The sequence below is a fragment of the Malaclemys terrapin genome, chromosome 14 (assembly GCF_027887155.1).
Source record: "Malaclemys terrapin pileata isolate rMalTer1 chromosome 14, rMalTer1.hap1, whole genome shotgun sequence".
NCBI classification, from domain to species: Eukaryota; Metazoa; Chordata; order Testudines; family Emydidae; genus Malaclemys; species Malaclemys terrapin.
In genome coordinates, this window is record NC_071518.1 from 17,579,268 (window position 1) to 17,604,188 (window position 24,921).

Consider the following 24,921-nt stretch of genomic DNA (forward strand, 5'->3'; position numbering starts at 1 on the left):
TTCATCATGGGAGCAACTGCTTAGACACAAGGGGAAGTTCTATGCATCACAGGAGATGTAGTCTGGCAAGGAAGCACAGCCCATAGAGGTGAATGGGTCAGGGAAAGCCGCTGGTGGGCTGGGCCAGGTTTGTTCACCTGCAGCATCCACAGATTTGGTCCATTGCAGCTCCCACTGGCCACGGTTCACCATTCCAGGCCAATGGGGGCTGCAGGAAGTGGCAGCCAGCACTTCCCTTGGCCCACTTCATCTCTCCTTACTCAACCTCACCAAACAACCTCTCTTTCCTTTTTTCTTCTAAACCTTACCAATTCTTTCTTTTTTTAATCTTTATGCTCTCTCACTCTATTCTTTCAACCCTTTTCTCTAAACAAACAGTCAAATGGATCTAAGCACAAGCACGCAACATACCCCCTATTCAAACATAAAAAATAATCAACAACAAAAATCAAAATGGCCATCAGCGCCAAACTTTGACGCCAATGGAAACGGGGACAGACAGAGGATGGGATATAAGCCTTAAAAGGGGTGTGGAAACCTATCAAAAATACATGGTGATGAATGCTATCGAGGTATATACTACTGATGGAAATTCCATTTTTTGATCAGCTTTAGTTGTACTGTAATTAATTGGCCTGATACTGTAGGGTAAATCCAGTAACTTCAGTGGAGTTAATTGTGACCTATATTGGTGTTGCAACAAATGTAGGCTCTGTAGTTTATTGGCTTGGATGTTGAGCTGAGCCAGAGCCAATTCTGAGCCTTCATGAGTTTGGCCCTCTCTAGCAGCGATTTACCATTGTTGAAGAAATCTCTGTTCTATATTCCCTACTGTTCATATTTTACAATGTTTTCTAGGTTGCAAAAGAAGATGAAAAAGCTTATTCTCCTTTTCTCCCTGATCTTGGCTCCAGCCTCTGTTTACACAGAAGATGTCAAGACAAAACTAAATCTTTCACCAAGCAATAACAGTCATAAACGATTTAAGAGAGAATGGATCTGGAATCAAATGCATATCATGGAAGAGATTAATTCACCATTACCACATCATGTTGGGAAGGTAATTAACAATGTATTAGCAATCAGTCAGCAGTTACTAACTAGGGTGAATTAATACCATGCAAGAGCATGATGAACAGCGTTACTTTTTGACATTGTAGGTGTGATCGAAGAAAGAATTGTAATGTGGTTTTAATCCCAAACTACAGGATAGGGGGAATGGTAACAATTTGAAGACTTATAGCAAACCAAGAATAATATTACAAAAAGAAAATCTACTTTATTTGTAAAATACAAATGGGTTTTATAGATTGGTTGGGCATCTGTGCAACTGGGGAGTATTTTGGTGGCATACAGGTGTAATGGGATGAATGGTAAATTAGTTGCACTAATATTACACTACCATTTTCCCGCATCTCAGTTTATCTTCTTCCTGAAGCACAGGCCAGAATTCTGTCTTTTAAGGGCCATATCTTCTGCTGGTGTAAATTGGCCCAGCTCTATTAACTTCAGTGCAGCTACACCAGTTTACTCCAGCTGGATCTAGCTCATGTTTCTAGGTTCTAAATAAATGTATTGAGAAGTGAACTTGTGCTTTTGTTACAATATTCATAAATTCTGACTGCTGGTCTCCTTTTAGAGGGAAAGTGAGCATGAGGAAGTGGTTGTGGGTGGTTCAGTATCAGAGACAAAACTTGATTACCAGAGAAACTGTATAATTCTATAGACAATAGAGAAATGATTAGGTAGTTTAGCATGTCAGTCTCTCTCTCTGGATACGTCACTACTTCTCATCCCCCAGTGACTATACCTTAGTATCTGGTTATTTAATGAGAGTTAGGAACCCAATTTACAGCCTGCCTTGGGAATTGTAGAGTTAGTTGAAAATGCCTGCCATAAGCATGGATAGTTTTACAAGACTATTTAATAAATTCTCTCACTCACGCGCACACACTCTCTCTCTCTCTCTCACACACACAAAAATCACTCATTTAAATTTAAGTAACAAACTATGCTAATCTTATTTACCCCCTACTCTGACTCTCCGAAGTCAATTCTGCTAAAACACCCTATAATCTGCAAGTCTGATAGATTTATGTGGCAGTCACGAAACAAATTATCCTACAGAGCATTTTGAGACAACAGTTGATCCACCAACAAGCAACATGTCTATATTGAGAATCCAGTTTTACTGAAAATAGATTTAATCTGTTCATTGTGCAGCAGAAGTGCATATTCTAATTACTCCACGGTTGCCCCCTAAAAATCACATATGACATTATTGAACTTGTGCTTCATTTTTAAATTGACAAGAAAGCTCCGATATGCTTAATATGTGTAATTGTAGCTTCATGCATCTGCATTTCATTATTAACTGTAGATACCAATCTGTGCAAATTAAAAAATGAAGAGTAATTTGAATGAGATGCTTTATTTGTGCACATCTTTTTTTTAATTATGCCAAAAGTCAAGATGCGCAGAGTATATTTGAAGCAAAAACAAAACTCTTGTGTTGTGTGCTTATTTAATTTGATGATTTGTTATTTGTGCACACATGAATTATAAACAGCTAATAGAGCAACATAGGTAAGGAATGGATATAGTCAGTGTAAATAAATCAGAATTCAGAAGTTAATGAGTTTATTAATAGATTTTACCCTCCCCAAGCATCTGATTCAAAGCTCAGTGAAATCAATAGGAGTCTTTCCATTGATTTCAATCTGTGTTGTATTGGGCCCAAAATACAATTGTAGCAAATCTGAAGAGAGTTCTTTCTGCTTATTGCTTTATGGATTTCATTAATAGGTCTTAATTTCAAAGTCACAGGTCAGATCTACAACTTTACTGCAAATCCAGTGGAAAACTACCTTTCCAAAAATATATTATCAGATCTTCAGCTTCTAATAGTCTCAGAAGAGTTTAAGTCCTACCACTTATATCTGCAGACTGCCTAAGTTATACTGTATTTAGACTAGTGTCATTATCAGCACTCAATCAACTTACTTCTGTGTGCATGGCAAATTTGCATATTCTAATTAAACAACAGTGTTGACTTCAAGTTTCTGTAATAAGAAAAATCAGTCACCATGACATATAAAATGTCTCATGAACACTAGATGAATTAAATATACTAAAGGGATACAATTCTAACCTGTCAGCCATTCTCCAGGCATGCTGTGTTCATGGCTAATCTCAAACAGGTTGTCAATTTTTGTGTTTTGTTTTATTCTTTTATTCATCGAGCCATCAAACTAGAATCATGAAAATTTGGCAGCTAAACCTGACATACCTGCTATATACTGCAAGAGTGAACATCATTTGAAACGTTCCCTTTAGGTATACACAAAGAGTAGAATTTTAGGCCATTGCCAACTCTCATTAGACTTAATGTAAAAGTTTACCATGGACTTTAAAGGGCAGAAGAGTTATACCAGCACTCACTGAGTTGATAATACCGCCTTAGATGCAGTTATGGTATTGACTTGTTTGGTTCTGTTTCTTTTAAAAGAAAGCCTGTAGTTCTCAGATTAGACTGAAACAGGGGGGCTGTATTTGGAAATGTTGTAGTCCTCAGTTTTTTTCACAATTTAGTAAAAAATTAATTGTTTAAAAAAAAAATGAGCATTGACCTACTTGCAAACTCATTTTCTATAGGGCATTGCTCATAAAATCCTATGATTAACTGCACATCACCGTGGCAAAGTTCTTCAAATGTAGTCTTTCAATCTGAACAAGTTTGACACTTTTCTGATAAATGCAGCTGTACGTTTTCTTCCCAAGTACAACAATCAGCATCTGTCAACCTGCTTTGGTAAAATGAAACAGACTTTTGTGGATCAGCGCTGTTTACTGGCAGAGAGCGAGAGACGAAAGAGGCCACAGGGTATTCTCAGCTAACACAGGGCATTTCTGCTTCATTTCAGACCAATTCAATAGGAGATTGAGGAGAACACTTCTATTCCTGGTACTGTCCTAAATAAGAGAATAATTCACTTTGGATGGTGCTCTGTAGTCTTCCAGCAATGGAATGCTTTTGATTACTTTTGCAAAGTCTGCATGCAATGCATTGGATTGGCAGAATTGAACACTTGATAAGTCTTTAAATAAAGGCCACAGCAGCAGGCATGTAGAATTGAGTGACAGCAACAGGAATATGCTCATATAGTTTTATTTTATTTTTTTATGACCCAGGATGCTTTCTCTGTAGGTTCATCCCCACGGTTTTAACAAAGGCAATTTTGGAAGTCCCTGTGCTTTACATTGAATCAGTAAAATAGAGATTGAGAGAGAAGACACAGCATATGCTCCTATCTTTAATATGTGGTGGGAGTTTTTTCCATGTACTAATAGGACAACAGTGGGATGGGAAATAGGCAAATTATTTACATCACCAAGTATAAGAAGAAAAGAATTCATACAGTAAAGCAGAAAATCTTCTAGTCTTTGCAGCTCAGTTGTAGTAGGAATGCTAGCCAAAATCCTGTGAGACTGTCTTATCAGTCACTTGCAAACATATCAAGAGAGGGCACTTCCTTGGAGCATTACAAGGGGAAAGGGTGGATCCAAAGCAAAAAACCTCAGTGGAAAAGCACTTATCCCATGAAGAAATAATATTCAGGCATCTGCCTGGGAGCTAGAAAACACCCACAGCAATATGAAAAAAACCTAATTTTTCTGACGCATTTAAAATATGACTGCTATTGGGAACAATCCGGCATTAGTTCCTGTGGGGATGGACTAGCCAATCTAACAAGCTTTTTCCACTAATCAGACCATGATCTATCTGGGCAGATTCTGCCAGTGAGAAAAGTAACAACTAATGAAAAGTTAAAGTGCTAGAACCACCAAAATTTACAATCTCTCCCCCGCTTTAGCTAGGCTTTAATATCAAAATCATAGCACCCTAGGCCTAAGCCCTTCAGTGAAGAGAACTTTCTTCCCACAAACCCAATTATAAAATTAACTTCTAAGGAACGTGTTGAAAGATACAAATACCTGCATAGAATCTACTTATTGAAGGGGTTGGTTTTTTTTAAATCGCAATAGTTTTAAAGTCATCATAAGCATCTCTCTTCAGTAAGGAAATATATAGATGGTGCAGAGCTGGTGTAAAGGCTCTGGGCCACACCAGTATGGCCCCTGGTGCAGGATGTGCTGGGGCATCCTGACAACCTGAGAAGCCTTGGCTGCCAGAATGACCTCTGGGGATCACTGTCAGCCAGCACAATTCAAGCTGCCCTCAGTTGCATCTCAGGAGTTCTAAGTCACTCCTCAGCAGCCCCAGGATCAGGAAGCCACAAAAAACGTGACTTAAAACATGGACTAAAGGAAGAAGAAGAATTCCATGACATACGACAAAAAGGGAAGATGTAAACAAAAAACTGTTTAACAGCAATAGCCTGACCATCAGCAAGATAAAGCAGAAATGCTAAACACAAAAGCAAATGCAACCTCTGATAACATCAGAAATGTAGGACTGGAAATTGTTGGGTAATTATAGGGACTGCTGATGAGTAGCCAACTACAATAAATGGAATAAGAGTGCTAATATATCGAGTGCATATATCTTTATACAATACATGTTATTTTAAGTGGTTTAAATCTCCTATCAGGAATCAGGAGATAAGATGTCGAAATAGAAGAATCAAAGTTACCTCCAGGTTAATAATAATGTACAGAACCAGTAGGGAGAGTGGATTCAGTATTTTTAAAAGTTGATTGTATATTTTATCCCTTTTCCCCCATCCTTCTTATGTTATTCATCTTGTTAAATTGTAAACTACTGAATCTTATTACATGCTTTGAAAGTGCCTAGCACATTGAGGTTACTACTATAACCCAAATAGCAGTAGAAGGAAGGAAGGAAGGAATAAAATAAAATAAATAAATACCACCACCACCAGGGTGTGACAGATGATCCACCACTCCAAGAGGCCCTGGATTCCATGGGTGAAATCCTGACCTCGTTGGGCGTTTTGCTATGGACTTCACTGGGGTCAGGATTTGACCCTATGATTCAAAATCTGTGATAAGTGGAACACTTGCCTGATGATCATAGCAATCCCAAATTAAGTGTTTGCCTAAGATTTCCATTACAGAAATTATAAAAATCCTCAACCGTTTCATCAAGTCCATTTATTTATTCAGTTGAAATGTTGAACCAGAGCAAGTAGAAGCAGCAAAGAGTCCTGTGGCACCTTATAGACTAAGGGTACATCTACACTACAGGGGGGAGTCGATTTAAGATACGCAAATTCAGCTACGTGAATAGCGTAGCTGAATTCGACGTATCGCAGCCGACTTACCCCGCTGTGAGGACGACGGCAAAATCGACTTCTGCGGCTTTCTGTCGGCGGCGCTTACTCCCACCTCCGCTGGTGGAGTAAGAGTGCCGATTTGGGGATCGATTGTCGTGTCCCAACGGGACACGATAAATTGATCCCCGAGAGGTCGATTTCTACCCGCCGATTTAGGCGGGTAGTGTAGACCTAGCCTTACAGACGTATAGGAGCATGAGCATCCGAAGAAGTGGGTATTCACCCACGAAAGCTCATGCTCCTATACGTCTGTTAGTCTATAAGGTGCCACAGGACTCTTTGTTGCTTTTGCAAATCCAGACTAACACGGCTACCCCTTTGATACAGAGCAAGTAGGTGACATTTGGGTAAGGCTTACAAAAATGGCATTAAAACCAAGAAACTTAAACCCAGATCTTCAAAATTAACTAGTAATTTCGGATGATAGCTTAGGAAACCGTATTAGAGAGAGCCAAACTTTCAGAGGGTAGGTACTGGGCACTTTCTGGAAATCAGAAAGTCATTAGTCACTTTTGAAAGTCTTGGAATAAGACAACGTTATTGGAAAAACAAAACTAGTGAGTGTTTCCAGTCTCAGGATTTAGGTCTGAAAATTTAGGCCATCTTCAGTGGGACAATATATATTGCTAATAGCTGGATTGAATTTATGAAAAGAGTAGCTAGGAAGAGGTGATAGTGGAAAGGTGATATAGGCATCAAATGGCCTCAAAAACCCAACTGTAAAGTTTGGTGGTGCACTTAGGTGAGATTTTATACACACAGTTCTGATAGCAAATTGGATAACTGCCTATGCTTTAAAGGGGAAATGAGGCAGGAATTCCCTAATTTATACTTGATTTGTGCAAACTAGCAATTGCAAATTATTTATAGGATGAACTAAAGCTGTGATTCCCAAACTAGGGGCACGGCTTGTTCAGGGTAAGCCCCTGGCGGTCCGGGCCGGTTTGTTTACCTGCCGCATCCGCAGGTTCAGCCGATCGCAGCTTCCAGTGGCCACAGTTCGCCGTTCTCAGCCAATGGGAGCTGCAGGAAGTGGTGCAGGCCGAGGGCTTACCCTGAACAAGTCGCGCCCCTAGTATGGGAATCACTGAACTAAAGTAATGGCTTTAGCTAGTTGTTGAATTTATCTGTATGAATATTATGTACATAGTCATTCAGAAAGTGTTCTGTTTTCAGATTTTAAAACTCACTTTTAACTCCCTCAATTATGCTTTCTAGATCACATCAAGTTCAAGGAATAAAAATGCTATATATGTTCTTGAGGGGGAATATGCCAACACCATCTTTAAAGTCCGTGAAGACACTGGAGATGTGTATGCATTTGAGAGGCTGGACCGAGAAAAGAAATCAGAGTATGAGCTGACAGCTCTCTTTATTGACAGAACAACCAACAAATCACTGGAGCCACCATCCAGATTTATCATCAAAGTCTATGATGTTAATGATAATGTTCCTGTGTTTGTACAAAAAGTGTTCAATGGTTCTGTCCCAGAAATGTCACCAGTAGGCAAGTTCTTTGACTACTCATTTCGCCTTATGTTTCTGTTTAACAGAGGGGATTTTTAGTAAATGTATCATTTGATAATTCCTTCTCTAGGAACTTCAGTCACCAAAGTGACAGCAGTGGATGCTGATGACCCAACGGTTGCAGGTCATGCCACAGTCATATACCAAGTTATTCAAGGAGAGCGCTATTTCACAGTTGATCAATCTGGTAGGCATGACTCACACTTTTCAGCTTTTACCATATACTTTACAAAATGTCACACGTTTAAGCCTTTATCGTTCTAGCCACGCCGGAGAATGAGTTGGACGTTTAGTTATCAGCAAGAATGTATTTACAGAGAGGTTTTGTTCTGGTGACACTGTCTGTATTATTTAGGAATGTAAAAGTGAACTGAAAAACCAAAAGGCATTTGTGTGCTAAATGCTGGAGGGGGGAGGGTAAAGGAGTGCATTTCCCCCTGGTGAAGGCAGGTGCAGTGAAGGCACAATAGTTAAAGGCTATAATTTGCAAATGAGTTTGAGCTGAATTTAGCCAACAACTTCAGTTTCGAGTGACATATCATTCATGCCACTGACCAGGAATGAGAACAAGATAGCACAGAAACATCGTACATCATTGAAATTCTTAAACCTGTTATAGGGCAAGATGCGGCTGTATCCTAGACCCTTCACTCAATCTCTCCATGGGCACCACTAAGTGACAGGCCCATGCCTGTATTTCTCCCAGGATGGAATCCCAAAAATAACCCCACTTTTAGACGGAGTCCTCATGTCACAGTATCCCTATTCACTACCCATGAGTCCTCTGCTACAGACTTCCCTTTGGCAGCTGTGATCAGCTGGTAAATGCAGTGACACAGAACAGCCTCTTCAAAACAAAAGTATTAATAATTTATTCATAGGAACATAACAGGGAGGGAAAAAGCTTAAAACAGTATGCATATAGCTTTTGTTATCTCACGTAAACCTTGACTTGCCTAAATGTGCAAATTTGGCCCAGGACGAGACAGTCTGCACCTCTCCAGCCTCTGCCCCCATTTCAGTCTGACTTTCATCGTCTCCCCCCACAGAGCTCATAGAGAGGCAATCCTTTTATCTGTGTCAAAGTGTCTTTGTCCTGGGACCCCTGAACCTAACTAATCCAGTTTATGCATCTCACTGGGGGGGAATAAGAGGTAGACTTCCAGCAGTTGGTTCATCCCTTAAGTACTGGCAATTGATTTAGTCATTATCTGCCTTCCTGGAGAATCGTAAAACCACCCAGGATTGTAGTTTACAGTATTTATATATACAAAAAAATAGTTTTTACCTCTGTCTATTTTATGACTACCATCATGCTGTCTGCTATATGGGGCAAAGAGTTATCTCCCACGTCTTCATTCCAATAACAAGGCATAGATTCACTAATCTTTCCAATAAGTTTTCTTCTCTTTCTTGCAATTGTCACCTTTTTGATGATATAGTACAGCAGAAGGGATCCTATAAATATTCAAACTATAGAACTACATTATTTGAATTATGTAAATGAACTTTACCATTTTACAGAATATTTATGCATAAAAATAATAGCGTCAAGCTGAGGTTTTGTCTATAGATTAACTAAAAGGAAGTGAGACAGCTTTTCTGGACACCCTTTGAGATAGTGTACAGTGTGCATTTTTTCACCACCCACAGTCAACTGATCGTCACTAACGAAAAAGGATGCATCATTTGTTGACTGCCTTATGACTTCCATTGTTACATTAGATGCATTCACATACAAAGCCATGGCACCATAGTTTGGCTGGACGTAAACGTATGCAACATAGCACTAAACTTGACTTCTCCAATAAATTAATGGAGACCTTGCTCTTCAGGCCCTCTCGGATCTTTGGGGAGCTATTGTTACACATGAATGTGCTTGATCTCCAACTTTCTCTGTGTCCAGCCACACTTCAGATTATTCCCATACTAAGTAGAAATAGGGGGAAGTGCATGAGCTTGATTATATTCAGATGCACATAAAACACTGCTTCTACAGACTACATGTACACGCTTTCAGGGGCTTTACCCTTAATCCCAAATACCTGACCATCTGGCCTCTACATTTGTTTCCTGATTCATTCATCATACAATAAACATGGGTATTAGATGTACATGTTTAAACCAGTAACATTATTGCCAGCAGTACACTATGCAAGGATCCATTACTTTTTCCAGCTGCAGTACCTCTACAAAGGATATTTATAATAGGATAAACTATTTAGCCAGTGTTTGTGGATTTATAATCAAAATATTCAAAAATTCCAAATAGTGCATGGAGATATACAAAACATCCAAAATATTCCATCATCTAGAAAACAGATTTCTAACCACAGCATTAGAAGCAATAGCCAAAATGCTAGTTAAAGCCAACAGCAAAAGTACACACAGGGACATCTAACAGAAGATTGCCGTGAAGGAAATATGCTAGAATAAATGTGTGGCAGGTTGGACCCCCCCACTTCAGGGTGCCACCTGATGTATTGGGGTCCCACTGAGCCCACCAGTTCCACCAGCCGAGGCTCCCTCACCCTGTCCTGCTGCAGCTGCGCGCGCACACACATGTAGGGACACACCCCGCTGTAGATTCACACAGAATCTGCAATCAGCTGTGTGTGGAAAGACTCAGCTCAGGGAACTCTAGTGCACACACCTTCTGGAGTCCAAACTCAAAATGATATTGTCTTGTGCTGTATGGAGAGCTATACAGCGTAAGCTCATGAAATCCGCATCCCCCACCCCCAGTTATGAATCGCACAAACTGGGTTTTAGAATAAACAAAAAATAAGTTTAACAACTTCAAAAGGTAGATTTTAAGTGATTATAAGGGATAGAAAACATATTAAAGCAGATTACTGAGCAAATAAAACAAACGCGCAAACTAGGCTTAATGCATTAAAGAAATTAGCTACAAATAGTAATTTCTCACCTTAAAGGTTTTATGCAAGTTGTAGAGTTTCTTGAAGGTAAACTGCACTGCTTTCAGCTTAAATCTCCAGGTATACACTTCACAGGCTGACTTTCCTTGCCTGGGCTCCCCTGCCCAGCTTAGTTCCTTTGTTTCTTCAGCAGTCTTCCTTCTTGGGGAGGAAGGCAGTGGAGAAGAGCCAAGATGAACTTATTCCTCAGCCTTAAGTAGGATTTACACATGTCAGGAATTCTTTGTTTCCCAGTTTGACCTCCACCCCTTCTAGTGGAAAAATAACAGAAGTCCAAAATGATGTCCAGTACCAGGTGACATGATCACCTGACCCTGCAGTGTTAAAACAGCATCCCAGGAAACTTCTCAGGAAGGAGGCTAGATTAGCATCTTGAAAGTCTTATTGTCCTTCCTAATGGCCCATCCAGGCTGTTTGCATACTGTCTGGTGGGCATTCCCCAGGTGAAAACACAGTTGTAATTATTACATAGTCAGTATTTCTAACTTCAGATACAGAAATGATACATTCATACAAATTGGATAATCACATTCAGTAAATCATAACCTTTCCAATATACCTCACATGACCCATCTTGCGTAAAATATATCTTAGTTATGCCATATTCATCTCATAATATTTCTATGAAAAATATGGAGCGTAATGTCACAAACTGATCCTTTTTAATGTGTTTTTAAAGGAGTGATTTCTACAGCCACAGCTGATTTAGACAGAGAGAGTCAGTCTACATATGAAATTGTGGTTAAAGCAAAAGATTCTCCAGGGCTTCACGGTGGGGATTCAAGCACTGCTACAGTCATCATTACTTTGTCTGACATCAATGACAACTTTCCAAGATTTAAACAGCGTAAGTTGTGAGAGTGATTTTTTGTTTGAAAGGCATGAACAGGTATGATTGAAACCAAATGGTTTCATCAGAGTTTATCCAATCAAGATGTATGTATTGCTTTATAAAAATTGCTAAAATATCACTTGAATTGAACAGATCTTCCTCCCTTCCCGGTTCCTCATTCCCTTCCACCCACCCAGCACTGTATATATATAAGTTTGATTAAAGTCCCTGAATTTTGCAGTGAAGCTATGATGCACAGCTAGGGCAGAATAAATCCATTCTATGGTATCTCGCTCATTCTGTACTGCATCTTGACATTTTTGAGCATCAATGCTGTTTTTAAATTTAAAAAAAATATATATTTGTCTCTGCAGACAAAGTATCTCAGTATTCTCTGTGAAATTATGTTCTTGTTACTAAACATAAATTGAGATGAACAATTAACAGAATTCTTACTTTCATGTGTGGTGTTGGGGGGGCTGTGTTTGTTTTTTTAAAACAGAATCATTCCACTTTAAAGTCCCTGAAAACGTTCGAGTAGGAAGTGACGTCGGCAGATTGAAAGTAGAAGACATTGATGAGCCACAAAACAGAAACACAAAGTACAATTTTGTCAGAGGAGACTATAGAGATACCTTTGAAATTATACCAAATGCATTCACCAATGAAGGAATAATTAAGCCAAAGAAGGTACAATTCCTAGTGACAAAGAAAAGTGTTGTTTGTTGTGTTGACAATTGATATCTAAGCTAGCTAGCCTCTAAAAACAGTATGGAACAGAAAAATCCAATTATTCTTTTTTTTAGTTTCAAGGTAACAGATATATATTAAGTGAATTGATTCAGTATTACTACTAGGATAAAAACTCATTTTCCCACAGTGTATAACTGAGATTTACCTGATCAGATGTCAGGTTGCACACCTCAGACGCCCCTCAGCTTGGTGTCTTAGTTTCCCCTGTCCTTAGGTATTTGGATAGCTTGGTGGGCCAGTGATTTTAATGTTTTGACTTTCCGGACCCCCTTCTGGAGTCAAAGTCCAAATGAAATGAAAAATTCAAAATCTTCCAGTTAATCTATTTACTTCTCCCTTCTCTAAGGTTTTACAGCCTCCCTGAACCTTCACTGCCTCTCCCATCCCTTCTCCTGCAAACAGGAGGTTTCCATACTTCCTCCAGGTACTGTGGTAGGGGCTCCAGGAGCCTGGGCCTTCTCCATAACCTTACCTGCCTTCAAGCTCCCAAACCAGCATCACTGGTCCCAGGGACATTTCCTCATTAGTTGCAACACTACAAACCCCAAGAATCATGACTCAGACCACCCCCCTCCCCCCAAATCATGATACTACTTTAAATTATAAATTTGGTTTAGTTTTTATTGGCCTCCTGGTTCCTGAGCTGTTTGAGTATACTCGCTTCATGTTTTCAAGCTTTTCTGTGTGATCAACAGGACTAGAAGCTTTTTTTTTTTTTAATTTTTAAGCGAAGCCTAGATTCTCAGCTCCCTCTATTTCAGCATCAGGGGCTTAAACACAGACAGACTTCATAAAAATCATAAGAGCTGGTAACATTGGCCTTGTCACTAAGCCTCGTCCATGGCCTCTTCCTGTAGTGTTCAGTGATCCCACAGTGCTGAAAGTGGCAAGTGCTTGCAAGATTTATTGTGATTTATTCCGAGTCTGTTTCCAATTGGCTGAGCATAACACGAGCTTCATAATACCCCACCCAGATGCCCTTAAAGGCACAGCCGCTAGTACTGCAATTCCCAGCACACCTCCACCAAACTGCTGCTCTTCCCCAGGTCTCTCAGCATCTCCTACTCCCTGCAGACCTCTCCCATAGTGGGGAAAAGGCTGCTGCTTATTACAAAGCAGGCATGGCTCTTTCTCACCTGCTCTAGCAGATGATCTACAAGAAGGTGGGGGAAAAGAGGAGTCAGGACTTGAACTACTTAAAGGCTCAGTTCATTGTTTGAAGCACATAATGGACAAGAGTCATCCATGGTGCGATTTCACTGGAATTGGTGGAGTTTCCAGAAGAATGAATTTGTCCCCATGTTTATGTCTCAGAGATAAGTTTGCACTGTCATCTAAGGCAAAACGTCAATGCTTATGTAACAGTTTCAAGGCTATTGTCTCTGCCACTATGTCCAGTCATAAGTTTAACACCTTTATCACTATCTAATTAGCATGTTTCAGATTAGTGTATTATATAAGGAATAATGGGGTATCTCAAGCACTGCTGTCTACACCAGGGGTGGGCAAACTTTTTGGCCCGAGGGCCACATTGGGGTGCGAAACCGTATGGCGGGCCGGGTAGGGAAGGCTGTGCCCCCCAAACAGCCTGGCCCCCGACCCCTATCCGACCCCTCCCACTTTCTGCCCTCTGACTGCCCCCCTCAGAGCCCTCCACCCATCCAACTCCTTGTCCCCTGACCACCCCCTCCCGGGACTCCCGCCCCTAACCCCCCCAGGACCCAACCCCCTATCCAACCCCCCCATCTCCCTGTCCCCTGACTGCCCCGACCTCTATCCGCACCCCCGCCCCCTGACCCCGCCCCCTATCCAATCCCCCTGTTCCCCATCCCCCCCAACCTCTGCCCCATCCAACTGCCCCGCTGCCCCCTAGGACCTCCTGCCCCATATCCAACCCCCTGGCCCCGGCCCCCTTACCATGCCACTCAGAGCAGCATGTCTGGAGCTGCACTTCCTGGCCAGAGCCAAACACACTGCATGAGCGTGCAGCCCCGCCACCCAGAGCGCTGGCGGAACGGGTGTGGGGGAGGGGAGAGAGCAGCGGAGGGGTTGGGGGCTAGCTGCCCAACCAGGAGCTCAGGGGCCGGGCAGGACCGTCCTGTAGGCCGGATGTAGCCCACGGGCCATAGTTTGCACACCTCTGGGTCTACACCTACACTATCTACAAGGTGGAGATGGACTCAACCTGTGAAATTAGGGATGGTTGGTGTTTTCCTTAAAGCCCCAGCTCTTAGAGTAATGTAATTGCGGAGAATCTCAGATTTCATTAAAAAAAATAGATTTCTAGCATTTATGGTTGAAGAGGGGAAAAAAGAAAATGTGAACCCTAAAAACAAAATGAGAACACAAAGAAATATACCCACATTTTTTACTTATCAAAATCTCATGATTCTGATGACTTGTTACATGGTTTTTGAATGCTTGGGACAGAATACCAACTCAGATTATGAGCATCTCAACGTTCAGAGCTGTTTGGAGGTGGTGTTTTATTTTCTTGAATCCTGGGCAGGCTGTGAAATCTCTCTCCGATGTTCAAGTCAGATCCAAACTTTTTTGATTCAGGCCCACATCTAATCACTCAAACTATCAGTATGGTTCTCAACTGTCCCTCCAGACCAAAGCAGCTTTTCAGTAGGAATCCTGAATATACATACTTTATAGCCTCAGTGAGTTTGAGTTACAGCAAGGCATGAGATGAAATTTGCAGCATTCCTACTGCCCTAAATATGCAGCTTTTAAAAAAGCAAAAATAAAAAAAAAACAGCACTTGAAGGTATAGTACTAATAGTACACAGAAAAGCAATTCTGTCCCCCCGCAAAAAACAAACTATACCAGATTCTTATTTCATTGTAGATCAAATTGTTTTCTCTTGGACATGCTGACTTCCAGGCATTTCTGGCTACATTAAAGCACTGATATTATTGCACCACACCAAACTTGTGGCAAAATGTCCAAATCTCTCCTGAGTTCAATTGCTCTCACACATATCACTGACACTGCAATCTACTCTGCATACACTGAAGTTTGGCTGAGAGGCCCAGCGAGTTTGGTAGGCAGAGCACCAACAGACCTTGGGCATGCTACTATTGGCTGGATTGCTGGCTGTAGTTTACAGTTAAGGGTCTTGGCTCTCAGGCAAGAAAGCCCCATCTCCTGCCCTCAATGAATGTGGAGAAATGTAGTTGGCAAGGGCAGAGATGTGGATTTCAGTCCCACCTTCAAAGAAAGGAGCTAGGTCAGATCACCCTAGGCTAGCTATCCTGCCTATGGTCAGAGATAGCTGGCTCTGACTGCCACAGAACTGTAGACATAAAATTGCAGACTAAGATTTATGTGCTGAGTTTTGAATAAAGACTAGATTTGTGAAAAAAGTCATAAGCTGCTCAAGTAATAAATGCACAGAAAAAGGGAGAAATTCACTGAATAAATGATTCCCTGATAATGTAGTTCTGTTACAACATACTAGCATTTCCAAATCACACGTTCCAGTACAGTGCTTTAGTTTGCATATATAGCATTTTTACTACTGACTGAGAATGTTTCTCTTTTCATTTAGCCATTGGACTATGAAAAAATAAAAGAGTACAAGTTTGACATTGAAGCAACTGATCCAACAGTTAATATGCGTTTCTTCAAGCCCGGTGAGCAAAAGAGCATTGCGACCATTACCATTGAAGTTGTTGATGTTGACGAGCCTCCCATCTTCTCTAAACCATCCTACGTTTATGAAGTAAAAGAAAACTACCTCACAAAAAACCCAATTGGTACAGTTTCGGCAGTAGATCCTGATGCAGCAAAACGGAAAATTAGGTAAATGAGCCTGGATACTAAACTAGCTCTAGCAAACAACATTGTTAAACTCTCAACATTTTAAGGACATAAGGAAGTTGGCCAAATTTTCAGAACTGTATATGCAAAAATGCATGATCTGCATGTGCAGTCACACGCACACACACACACACGAGCAATAACTGCACAAAAGTTAAGCATCTGGGCATTTGCACGTGTAATTACCACATAAGGTCACTATGATAGCACATGCACATTATTCCTACACAGATTAGCAGACAAGTGAAAATGTACAATTCTGTACCTCTTACTTCATGTTTATGTACATTTATTGTTGCAATTTTTTATATTGCAACTACTGCCTTGGCATGTATAGGCTCCAAAATTAAAACAAAGTGAACTAATTTAAAGTCAGCAAAGGAGTAATAAATAAATAAATTTATATAACAGCAAATTTGGGAAAGTTCTCTAGCTGACATAAGCTATATTGGACTATTTACTCTATAAATAGCCCAGGTAATTTTGGGGGGAAATTCTATCCGGTGAGGAGGACTGGAAGAGAAGAAAATAGTTCTTTGCCATGCGTTTGAAGCTTTTAAAAATGTTAGTCCTAGAGGAGAACAGTTACCAAAGCGCCTGGTAAATGCAAATGATCAGATCTGCAGTTTATCATACAACTTTGAACAACTTCCAGACCTTCTGCTATGAATCACTGAAATCCTACACACTGTATTACTATTCTTGTTTTGTTGAGGATTATCCTTTTTAAACAAAACACAGATATACCCTCCGAAGATCCAGCCCTAGTGGGGACTATGTCAAAGTATCCAATAGTGGAGATATCTTCATCTCAAAGCATCTGGACAGAGAAGCCAGCGCCTGGCATAACCTAACCGTGGCAGCCCAAGAAATCATGGCAGACAGTAAGTGTTAACTAGAAACCTGTTTCATTGAGGAGAAAAAAATCAGTATGTTTCTTCTGAATTATCGTAATTTAAAAGAGAAAGAAAAGCCCCAAAAAAAACAAAACACCCACCTGCCAACATTTGACACAAGCTAATGCACCCCTTTGATCAAAGTGCCTATGTTTGCCTTAGAATGATTTTGCATTGCAAATGTTCAAATCCAACAAATGTCTACTTCAGCAAGTGAGCGGAGTATCGTTTTTTTGGAATTTGGCCTATTACTATTATGCAAATTCACTCAGCTCATTAACCAGAATATACTTTGTTTCTCTCTCTCTCTCCCTCTTAAGCTAATCAAGGGTTCTCAAACTTCATTGCATTGCGACCCCCTTCTGACAATAAAAATTACTACATGACCCCAAGAGGGAGGACCAAAGCCTGAGCTTGCCCAAGCCCTACAACCCCAGCTGGGGGGGCCAAAGCTAAAGCCCCAGTCCCCTGCCCCAGGTGGGGGGAGGGGCAAAGTCAAAGCCCAAGAGCTTCAGCCCAGGCAGGGGTCCTGTAGCCTGAGCCCTGCCACCCATGGCTGAAGTTTGAGCCCCGCTGCCCAGGGCTGATGCCCTCGAGCTTCGGCTTCAGCCCTGGGTGGTGGGGCTCAGGCTTTGGCTTCAGTCCGGTAACGCCAGCCCTGGTGACCCCATTAAAATGGGGTTATGACCCACTTTGGGGTCCCGACCCAGAGTTTGAGAACCGTTGAGCTAGATATACCTTTGAGCCAGTGCATGGCTAACACTCAACAAGCAGTCTGGAATAGCAACTATTCCCCCAGGATGTTAAGGCAAATGGATTTGCCCAGAGACATCCCCAGAGCCTGCCACATCATCGTCATTCACACCTACTTATTGCAGGAAGGGCACAGAGCTCCCCCTCCAAAGCATGCAAGGTGGCAGAATCCCACTACACAACTGCTGGGACAGCAGCAACCCTGCATAGCGTCACTCTAAAGTGCCCTTGTCCCAGTCCTCCATCAGAGGCAATTTCACCTCTAATAATTTCCTCTTAGTTCAAAGTACTAGTAAAACTGAAGGGGGAAGGAGATGGAGAGGAAAAATTCCACATTACCTACATCCTACTGGATTTGCTAAATGTAACTGTCAATATGGCACTTTAATGATACTCAAGAACACTGGTTGGTGAGCATTAAAAGGTGAAGTATGTAGAGCCATCGTAACCACTTCCTAGGCCAGACCCTTCAACAGCTCTAAGTCCTGCCATAAGAGCCAAGGAGCAAGTGGGAAGGAGGGATTGCCAAAGTGTAACAAGCTTTGGCTATCTTCAATTGACATACATTCCTTTGGGGTTATAGACAGCTGGCACAGTTTAGAGCAGCCCCTAGGTTGTTATAACCTACACAGAATCCAGCACAGTGACTCTTGGAGCCATAACCAGCTCCCCCCCATCCCATTCCACCCCCTGTCTAGCAGATCTCTGTGCAGGAACAAATCTGGGCCTAAATTCACATCTAATAAGTAAAAGTAGGATGAGCGTAAATTTGTCAAAGTGTGATATGTTGTACTATTCATGCTCATTATGAAGAAGTTCCATGAATGACGCAAAGCACAGGACAAGAGTTCTGTATGGGGCTCAGTCTGTAGCCAATTGAATGATAAATCATCCATTATTTTATGTTTATCGTTTCAGATAGACTGTCTGACATAGAATCACATACACAAGTTTATATCCATGTTCTTGATGAAAATGACAACGCTCCAGAATTTGCTTATCCTTATGAGCCCAAAGTGTGTGAAAATGCTGCACCGGGAAAGGTAGGTAATACATGAGAGGGTTGTTTCCATTTATACTTAACCATATACCTTCAACCACAAGTTAAACCACAACTCTTTTGATAAGAGTTATGTTTGCTAATCCTAAATATTGATCTGCGTGTGCTTCCAGTGACTATTCCATGACTGCATTGACCTCCGAGCTGTCAGCACTCGGAACTTTTCTGCTTCGGTCTTTTTGCTGCTACAATACAGACCTCTATCACTTGACACACACACATTGCATCGCTCTCCTCAGTCCCTCTCCCTCCCATCAAGCAGAAGGTCAGCAGAATGTATGCACATTAGCCATTACATTACAGTTCAGTTAATCCTACAAGGTGGCAGTTATCACCAGCAATTCATTTTCATCTACCTAATATTCATACATGCAAAACCTGAGCTATGTAAAATAGGCAGGAGAAAACATGAGTGAATATTAAGATTGCAAATTTCATCAGCACCCAATTTGTGTGCCAACAAATAGAGTTGGTATTTTTAGGTGTCATGGGTTCCTCAGCTGCAGCCTTTACATGTAAGTTTTTTTATTTATATTCATTAATTTACAGTCTTCAAGACAGATTGTACCTGGGAGCTATGTGTACAGACCCAGGGGTAGTATTTGACCTTTAACTTGATTTTGAAATACTTTTGGTATATTATTTATTGATGTCATATATATTATTCATCTGCCATACATGCAGTAGCTGTATTGTGTGTTTTGGGTATTTGGGGGAGATTTTCAAAAGCAAGCAAGGAATTTAGGAGCAGAAGTCAGACATTCACTGTTATTAGTGCTCTTAAATCCATTAGGCGCTTTAGAAAAACTCCACCTAAGATATTTCAATGAACATTAGTTTATTCTCTTTATGGTGAATTACAAGCCATGACACAGCCACACAGCGGAGTAGGAGAGAGAAGCCCTTTCCTCTTTGTGTGGCAGGATTCAAGCTACCTGGCTCTTAGCACCTGCTACTGTGGGGGAGTATAGAGGCTCTGCACCAGTTGCTCTCCATAGAAAGTAAGCAGGGAATAGGCACACCCATCTTTCTGATTCTCCTTCCACACCAGCCAGTGGATCTGACTAGTCATGCAATGGGGAAAGGAAGCAGTCCTTTGAAGAGGGCTATACTCAAATTATTCCTATTGCACTGAGAAGGATAGGAGGCCCCAGGAGGCACTGCACCTCTCTGGGGGCTCCCTCTGGAGCGATGCAGCTTCACACGACCTCTTACTGCAGATGGTCCATGAAAGGCCCAGCACAAAGCTATTGCATTACATAATGAGTGTTTTTACCACTGTGCACTGCATACCTGAAATTTGAACTTTGGAATCTTTATAGGTAATAATCAGGATTTCAGCTACTGACAAGGATGAAATGTTGCCTGGCGTTAACTTCAAATATTCCCTGACCACGGAAGATAGCAACTTCACATTGGTTGACAATCACGGTAGTGTATCCCCTCAGTAGATTTCAGTAGATAGCAAAAGAGAGGCACCAGGAAACAAAGTGAAAGCTACAGAGATAATCTCTGATGGATCCAAGTGGGCTATTGTAATTTATAAACAAGTTAAGGCTTTTTCAGCAAATAAAGTGTTGTTCATGCCCACCCAACTATTTGCGGGGTTCCTTAAAGGCTCAGTTAGCCTCAGGGGATTGTGTCAGATGATTAATAATCTATAAAGAAAGTCAGAGGTTGAACCATCACTTAATTAGATGTCATTACCTTTTCCAGATAACACAGCTAATGTCACCGTCAAATATGGACAGTTTAATCGTGAGCTGGTGAAAATCCACTACCTACCTGTCATCATCTCAGACAATGGCACGCCAGAGCTAAGCAGCACAAACACACTTGCCATCAGTGTCTGCAAGTGTGATGAGAAAGGAGAATTCACTTTTTGCGAAGAAGCAGCTAAGCAAGTTGGAGTTAGCATTCAGGCACTGGTGGCAATTTTTATCTGCATCCTCACAATCCTTGGTAAATATCGGATATTTCAAGCATACTCCGCTCTTGACATGTTCTTTCTAACTGAGGTACCTGAAGCTTTGTGCTTATCCAGGATCAAGACGACAGGAACATTTTAAAGAGAGTCAATCACATTCAGTAAACTCTTGCATTTACTTTTTTTTTGGCCTATTAGAATAGTTGTCTTATTGTAACTAAGGAGCAGTTGTAATTTCACCAAGTATTAATATTATTTAGCACCATTAGGCATAATATAACTGTACCTGAGATCTGAGCCAGAGAAATAATAGGGCCCCTGTCTCAAAAGGCTGAATTCATGTGGGCACAACATGTAACAATGCAATAAGACACCAATAGAAATGATATTACATAATACATTAATGGTGTGACAATAGGCTGCTGTACTTGATGTATGGATATTGAAGCTTTTGTGAATGGAAAGCTGGTATCCAGGATTGTAACTTGGGTGGCATAAGAACACAATGTTAAAAAAATATTAATATAGCACTTAACGTGAACTGGCTGACATGTGGGGATTGGTTGGGTGATGGAGCTGTTCACCTCTAGGTCATCAGTTTGAGTTTAACATGGACTGGTAAGTGTGAAAGTGGGTATTGATTGGTAGCCTAGATGTTAAATGATTGGATGGTCCAAGCTCAGTTCCTAGTGGACAAGGGTCCACATCACAACGCCACACCCATAAGTCCGCCTCAGCAAAAGAGGTCAAACGCCAGCTGATTATGGAGAATGAACTATGGTCTCTCTGCTAGAGATAGACCCTCCAGGGCAGGGGTTCAGGCATATTGGTAGGGCAGCATAGGGAAAGTTTGCATGCTGTTGCCTGTTCTCTGTTCGTGAATATAGGACTTCAGGCTCCAGGACTAACAGTCTGGTGCTGTAAAAATAAAGTTCAAAGGAGATGAAGAAATCAACACTAAAGCGGATTGATAGAATGCAAAAATGGGCCCCTTTTGTGAACACATCAGTCCTACATTAGGAATGTTTTAGATAACATTCAAAAAAGAATTTAATAGCATTTTTCCCAGGAAAGAACTTCAGATTATGTTCAATTTTAACTACACTGAGTTTGGTTTACTACAATTCCCTATATTTGCCTTTATTTACAACTGCTGGGATATGTTTTCTCTGCAGTAATCACGTTGCTGATCATTCTGAGAAAGAGGCACAAGAAAGAGCTGACTGTACTCAGGAAGAGTGTGGCAGAGATTCATGAGCAGCTTGTCACCTATGATGAAGAAGGTGGTGGTGAAATGGACACCACCAGCTACGATGTGTCTGTGCTCAACTCTGTCCGCAAGAATGGCATGAACCTGGAGCCTGGGCCCTGCCTGTATGCACAGGTCCGGAAGCCAACAGGAAAAGGAAATTCTGGCACAGGGGAAATGGAAATTATGATTGAGGTGAAGAAGGATGAAGCTGATAATGATGGGGATTTGCTGCCATATGACACTCTTCACATTTATGGCTATGAAGGTGCTGAGTCCATTGCAGAATCTCTTAGTTCTTTGGAGTCAGGATCCTCTGATTCAGATATCGACTATGACTTTCTAAATGACTGGGGTCCCAGATTTAAAATGTTAGCTGAGCTTTACGGATTGGAGCCAAATGAAGACTTTGTGTATTAAGTTCAAAGCAATTGTGTTTAGTTTTTTCCCCGTAGAGACAGATAGTAAAGCCCAGATGCAACCAGTATGCAAAAGGAGGATCAACAGGATTTACACAAGCAGCGCAGGTTGCAACGATGATTCTAGACATCAAAAACTCAAAGCATTTTGGGTGAAAAAATTACAATTAAATCTTTTTTTTTTTAAATTAATGACATTGTTCTTGTCCCATTCCCCCAGCATGGGTAGCCCAGCTAGCACACTGGCTCCTCCACTGACACTAGTTCTCTAGGACCCACAGGTGGGCTCCACAGAGCATGTCTTTTGAGACATTACTGCCCAGCACCTGTGAAAGTTTTCTTTCTATCTATCTATCTATATATATATATATGCTGATGCCTACAGCAGCATGCCCCCAATTTCTTCCCCATTCCATGTGGTGTCACACCCTTTTATCAATGTGAAATTAAGAACAGAGGAGTCTAGCAACTCTGGGAAGGAACATATTATGGAGGCACCTGTAGCCACCTCCCCCTCAAGTCTGCCTTGCCTCCTGTACCATCTTGCATGGATAATCCATGCCTTTGCTTCCGCAGCAAAGGGGAGGATCATCATTTAATATTAAAGATGATTCCATTATATTCAAAGAGAATCATGATTTCTCCCTTCTTCCCAATTCACTAGTTACCTTTCCACTCCAAAAAATGGGCTACTGCAGGAAGATAGCAGAACTCTTTGGAATTTTTAGAAGACCACCAGAGTGGTTTTAATTGGTCATTTTTGAAAAGCTTGACTGTGGGGATTTCTGGCACAGTCCTGGAGTATTAAAATCTCTCTTTATCCTCAGAAAAAAAGATTTTCCTTTCTTAACTAGGATCTTGGTGCTATTCAATGGAATATACCCTGCTGGGCAGGAAACCTGCAGATCAGGTGGAATATTAAGGCTCCAGAACTGTAGGTCTCACTGGATTGCAACATTACAGGCTAAGCTGGTGTGGGTTTTTCTAGGAGTTTTCTTTTTAACATAGTTGAAGGTATTCAGCTATTTCAGGAAAAAAAATTGAAGGGTCTCATTACTGTGAATTTTGTTTTTAAACAGGTACTGTAAAATGGGTATTTTCCACCTAGGAAAATATTGGGGACTTCCAGACCAGACTATTGTATCTGTGTACTCTACTGTCTGTCTGAAAGACCAAGGCATGAGCATAAGCAAGGTTTTGGGTGCCACCTCCACTACATCCCTGATCCTGCAAGACACATGCACATACTTAACTTCACGCACAGCGGGGAGTCATCCCATTCAGCTGAATGCCAGTGCACACAGTGCATCAAGTCAAACAAACATGTATGTTTTTCAGGATCTAGGCAAGTGATGACAATGGGCTGGCTCCTGCTCCCACTGATGTAAGACTCCCATTGATTTTAATGGGAGCAGGGTCCTGCCAATGAGATACCCAGTTTTGCAGGATCTGTAGGAATTAGTTTAGCTGATCTCTTGATTTAAGATTGGATTTTATATTATAGTCACGAATCCAAATATTAAAGTTGTCTTTTTTAAACCAGTGTAGTGGAATTTCACTGATTTGCATTTCACTAAGCCACCCATAACTGATAGCATCCTTTTTCAGCAAAGATTTAATAGCAAGGGTATTAAATCTGCAGGGTGGTCTCATTATTAGTATTTCACTACTTTTTCAAGATACACTATACAACATTTAATAGGACACTTTCATCAATTATTCAAATTCTAGTACACTTTCCAAATATGGGCCTGATCCAAGCCCATTGGGAGTCTTCCCACTGGTGGTTGGATCAGGCCCTTTATAAATAATGTACTTTTTTTTTTTTAATTGTGTTTGTCCATTTAATCATTAATTTGCAAATCCAGTCCTCAATGCAAGTTAGTGAGGTTCCACTGATGATTGTGTTATAAAGAATTCTTACTAATACTTATATTTTAAGATTTTCACGTGTAATAAGGTGTTGCTATTCAACAGGAAACATTAGCTATAGAATTATTCAGTGCCATAGCTAAAGAGTCTTCTGTAAACAACATCCAGATAACATTTTCTATAATCACTGTGGGGGGTTTTGCAGTCTGCGTTATAACATTATTCTAAGGAACATTGTACTGATCTCTACTATACATCAAAGATGTTTGCACTGGATATTTTATTTTAATATTGCTGTACTTGTTTTGTTTTTACTTACATAAAAGCCAAATTCAAATGTAGTGTTATTTCTCTGTGAATTAATAAACTGCATGCATAAGACAATAATAGGCTTTTGGGTGAACTTGCTGCAGTGAATTCAGTCAACAGAATGCTGGAATCTGTTAGCGAAGGGAATAGGAAGTCACCAAACCCAGAGAACAGTAGACATAGGTTCATGGAGGAGCTCTGTGTAAAAATGATTTTTTTCACGCTCTCGGGAAGCTATA

General features: G+C 40.9%; 1 protein-coding gene across 3 annotated transcripts in view; it reads left to right on the top strand.

The window, feature by feature from the left end:
• Positions 1-24,714, top strand: part of CDH5 (cadherin 5) — a 51,427-nt gene extending 26,713 nt beyond the window's left edge. For all 3 annotated transcript variants that reach the window (XM_054048776.1, XM_054048777.1, XM_054048778.1), the window contains exons 2-12: positions 859-1,060; positions 7,536-7,824; positions 7,915-8,031; positions 11,463-11,630; positions 12,118-12,305; positions 15,926-16,179; positions 16,939-17,081; positions 18,765-18,889; positions 20,229-20,337; positions 20,623-20,868; positions 22,009-24,714. In XM_054048776.1, coding sequence (XP_053904751.1) covers positions 872-1,060; positions 7,536-7,824; positions 7,915-8,031; positions 11,463-11,630; positions 12,118-12,305; positions 15,926-16,179; positions 16,939-17,081; positions 18,765-18,889; positions 20,229-20,337; positions 20,623-20,868; positions 22,009-22,502 — 2,322 coding nt within the window. In that variant the 5' untranslated portion in view covers positions 859-871 and the 3' untranslated portion in view covers positions 22,503-24,714. The remainder of the gene's footprint in view (positions 1-858; positions 1,061-7,535; positions 7,825-7,914; positions 8,032-11,462; positions 11,631-12,117; positions 12,306-15,925; positions 16,180-16,938; positions 17,082-18,764; positions 18,890-20,228; positions 20,338-20,622; positions 20,869-22,008) is intronic.
• Positions 24,715-24,921: the final 207 nt, after the last annotated feature.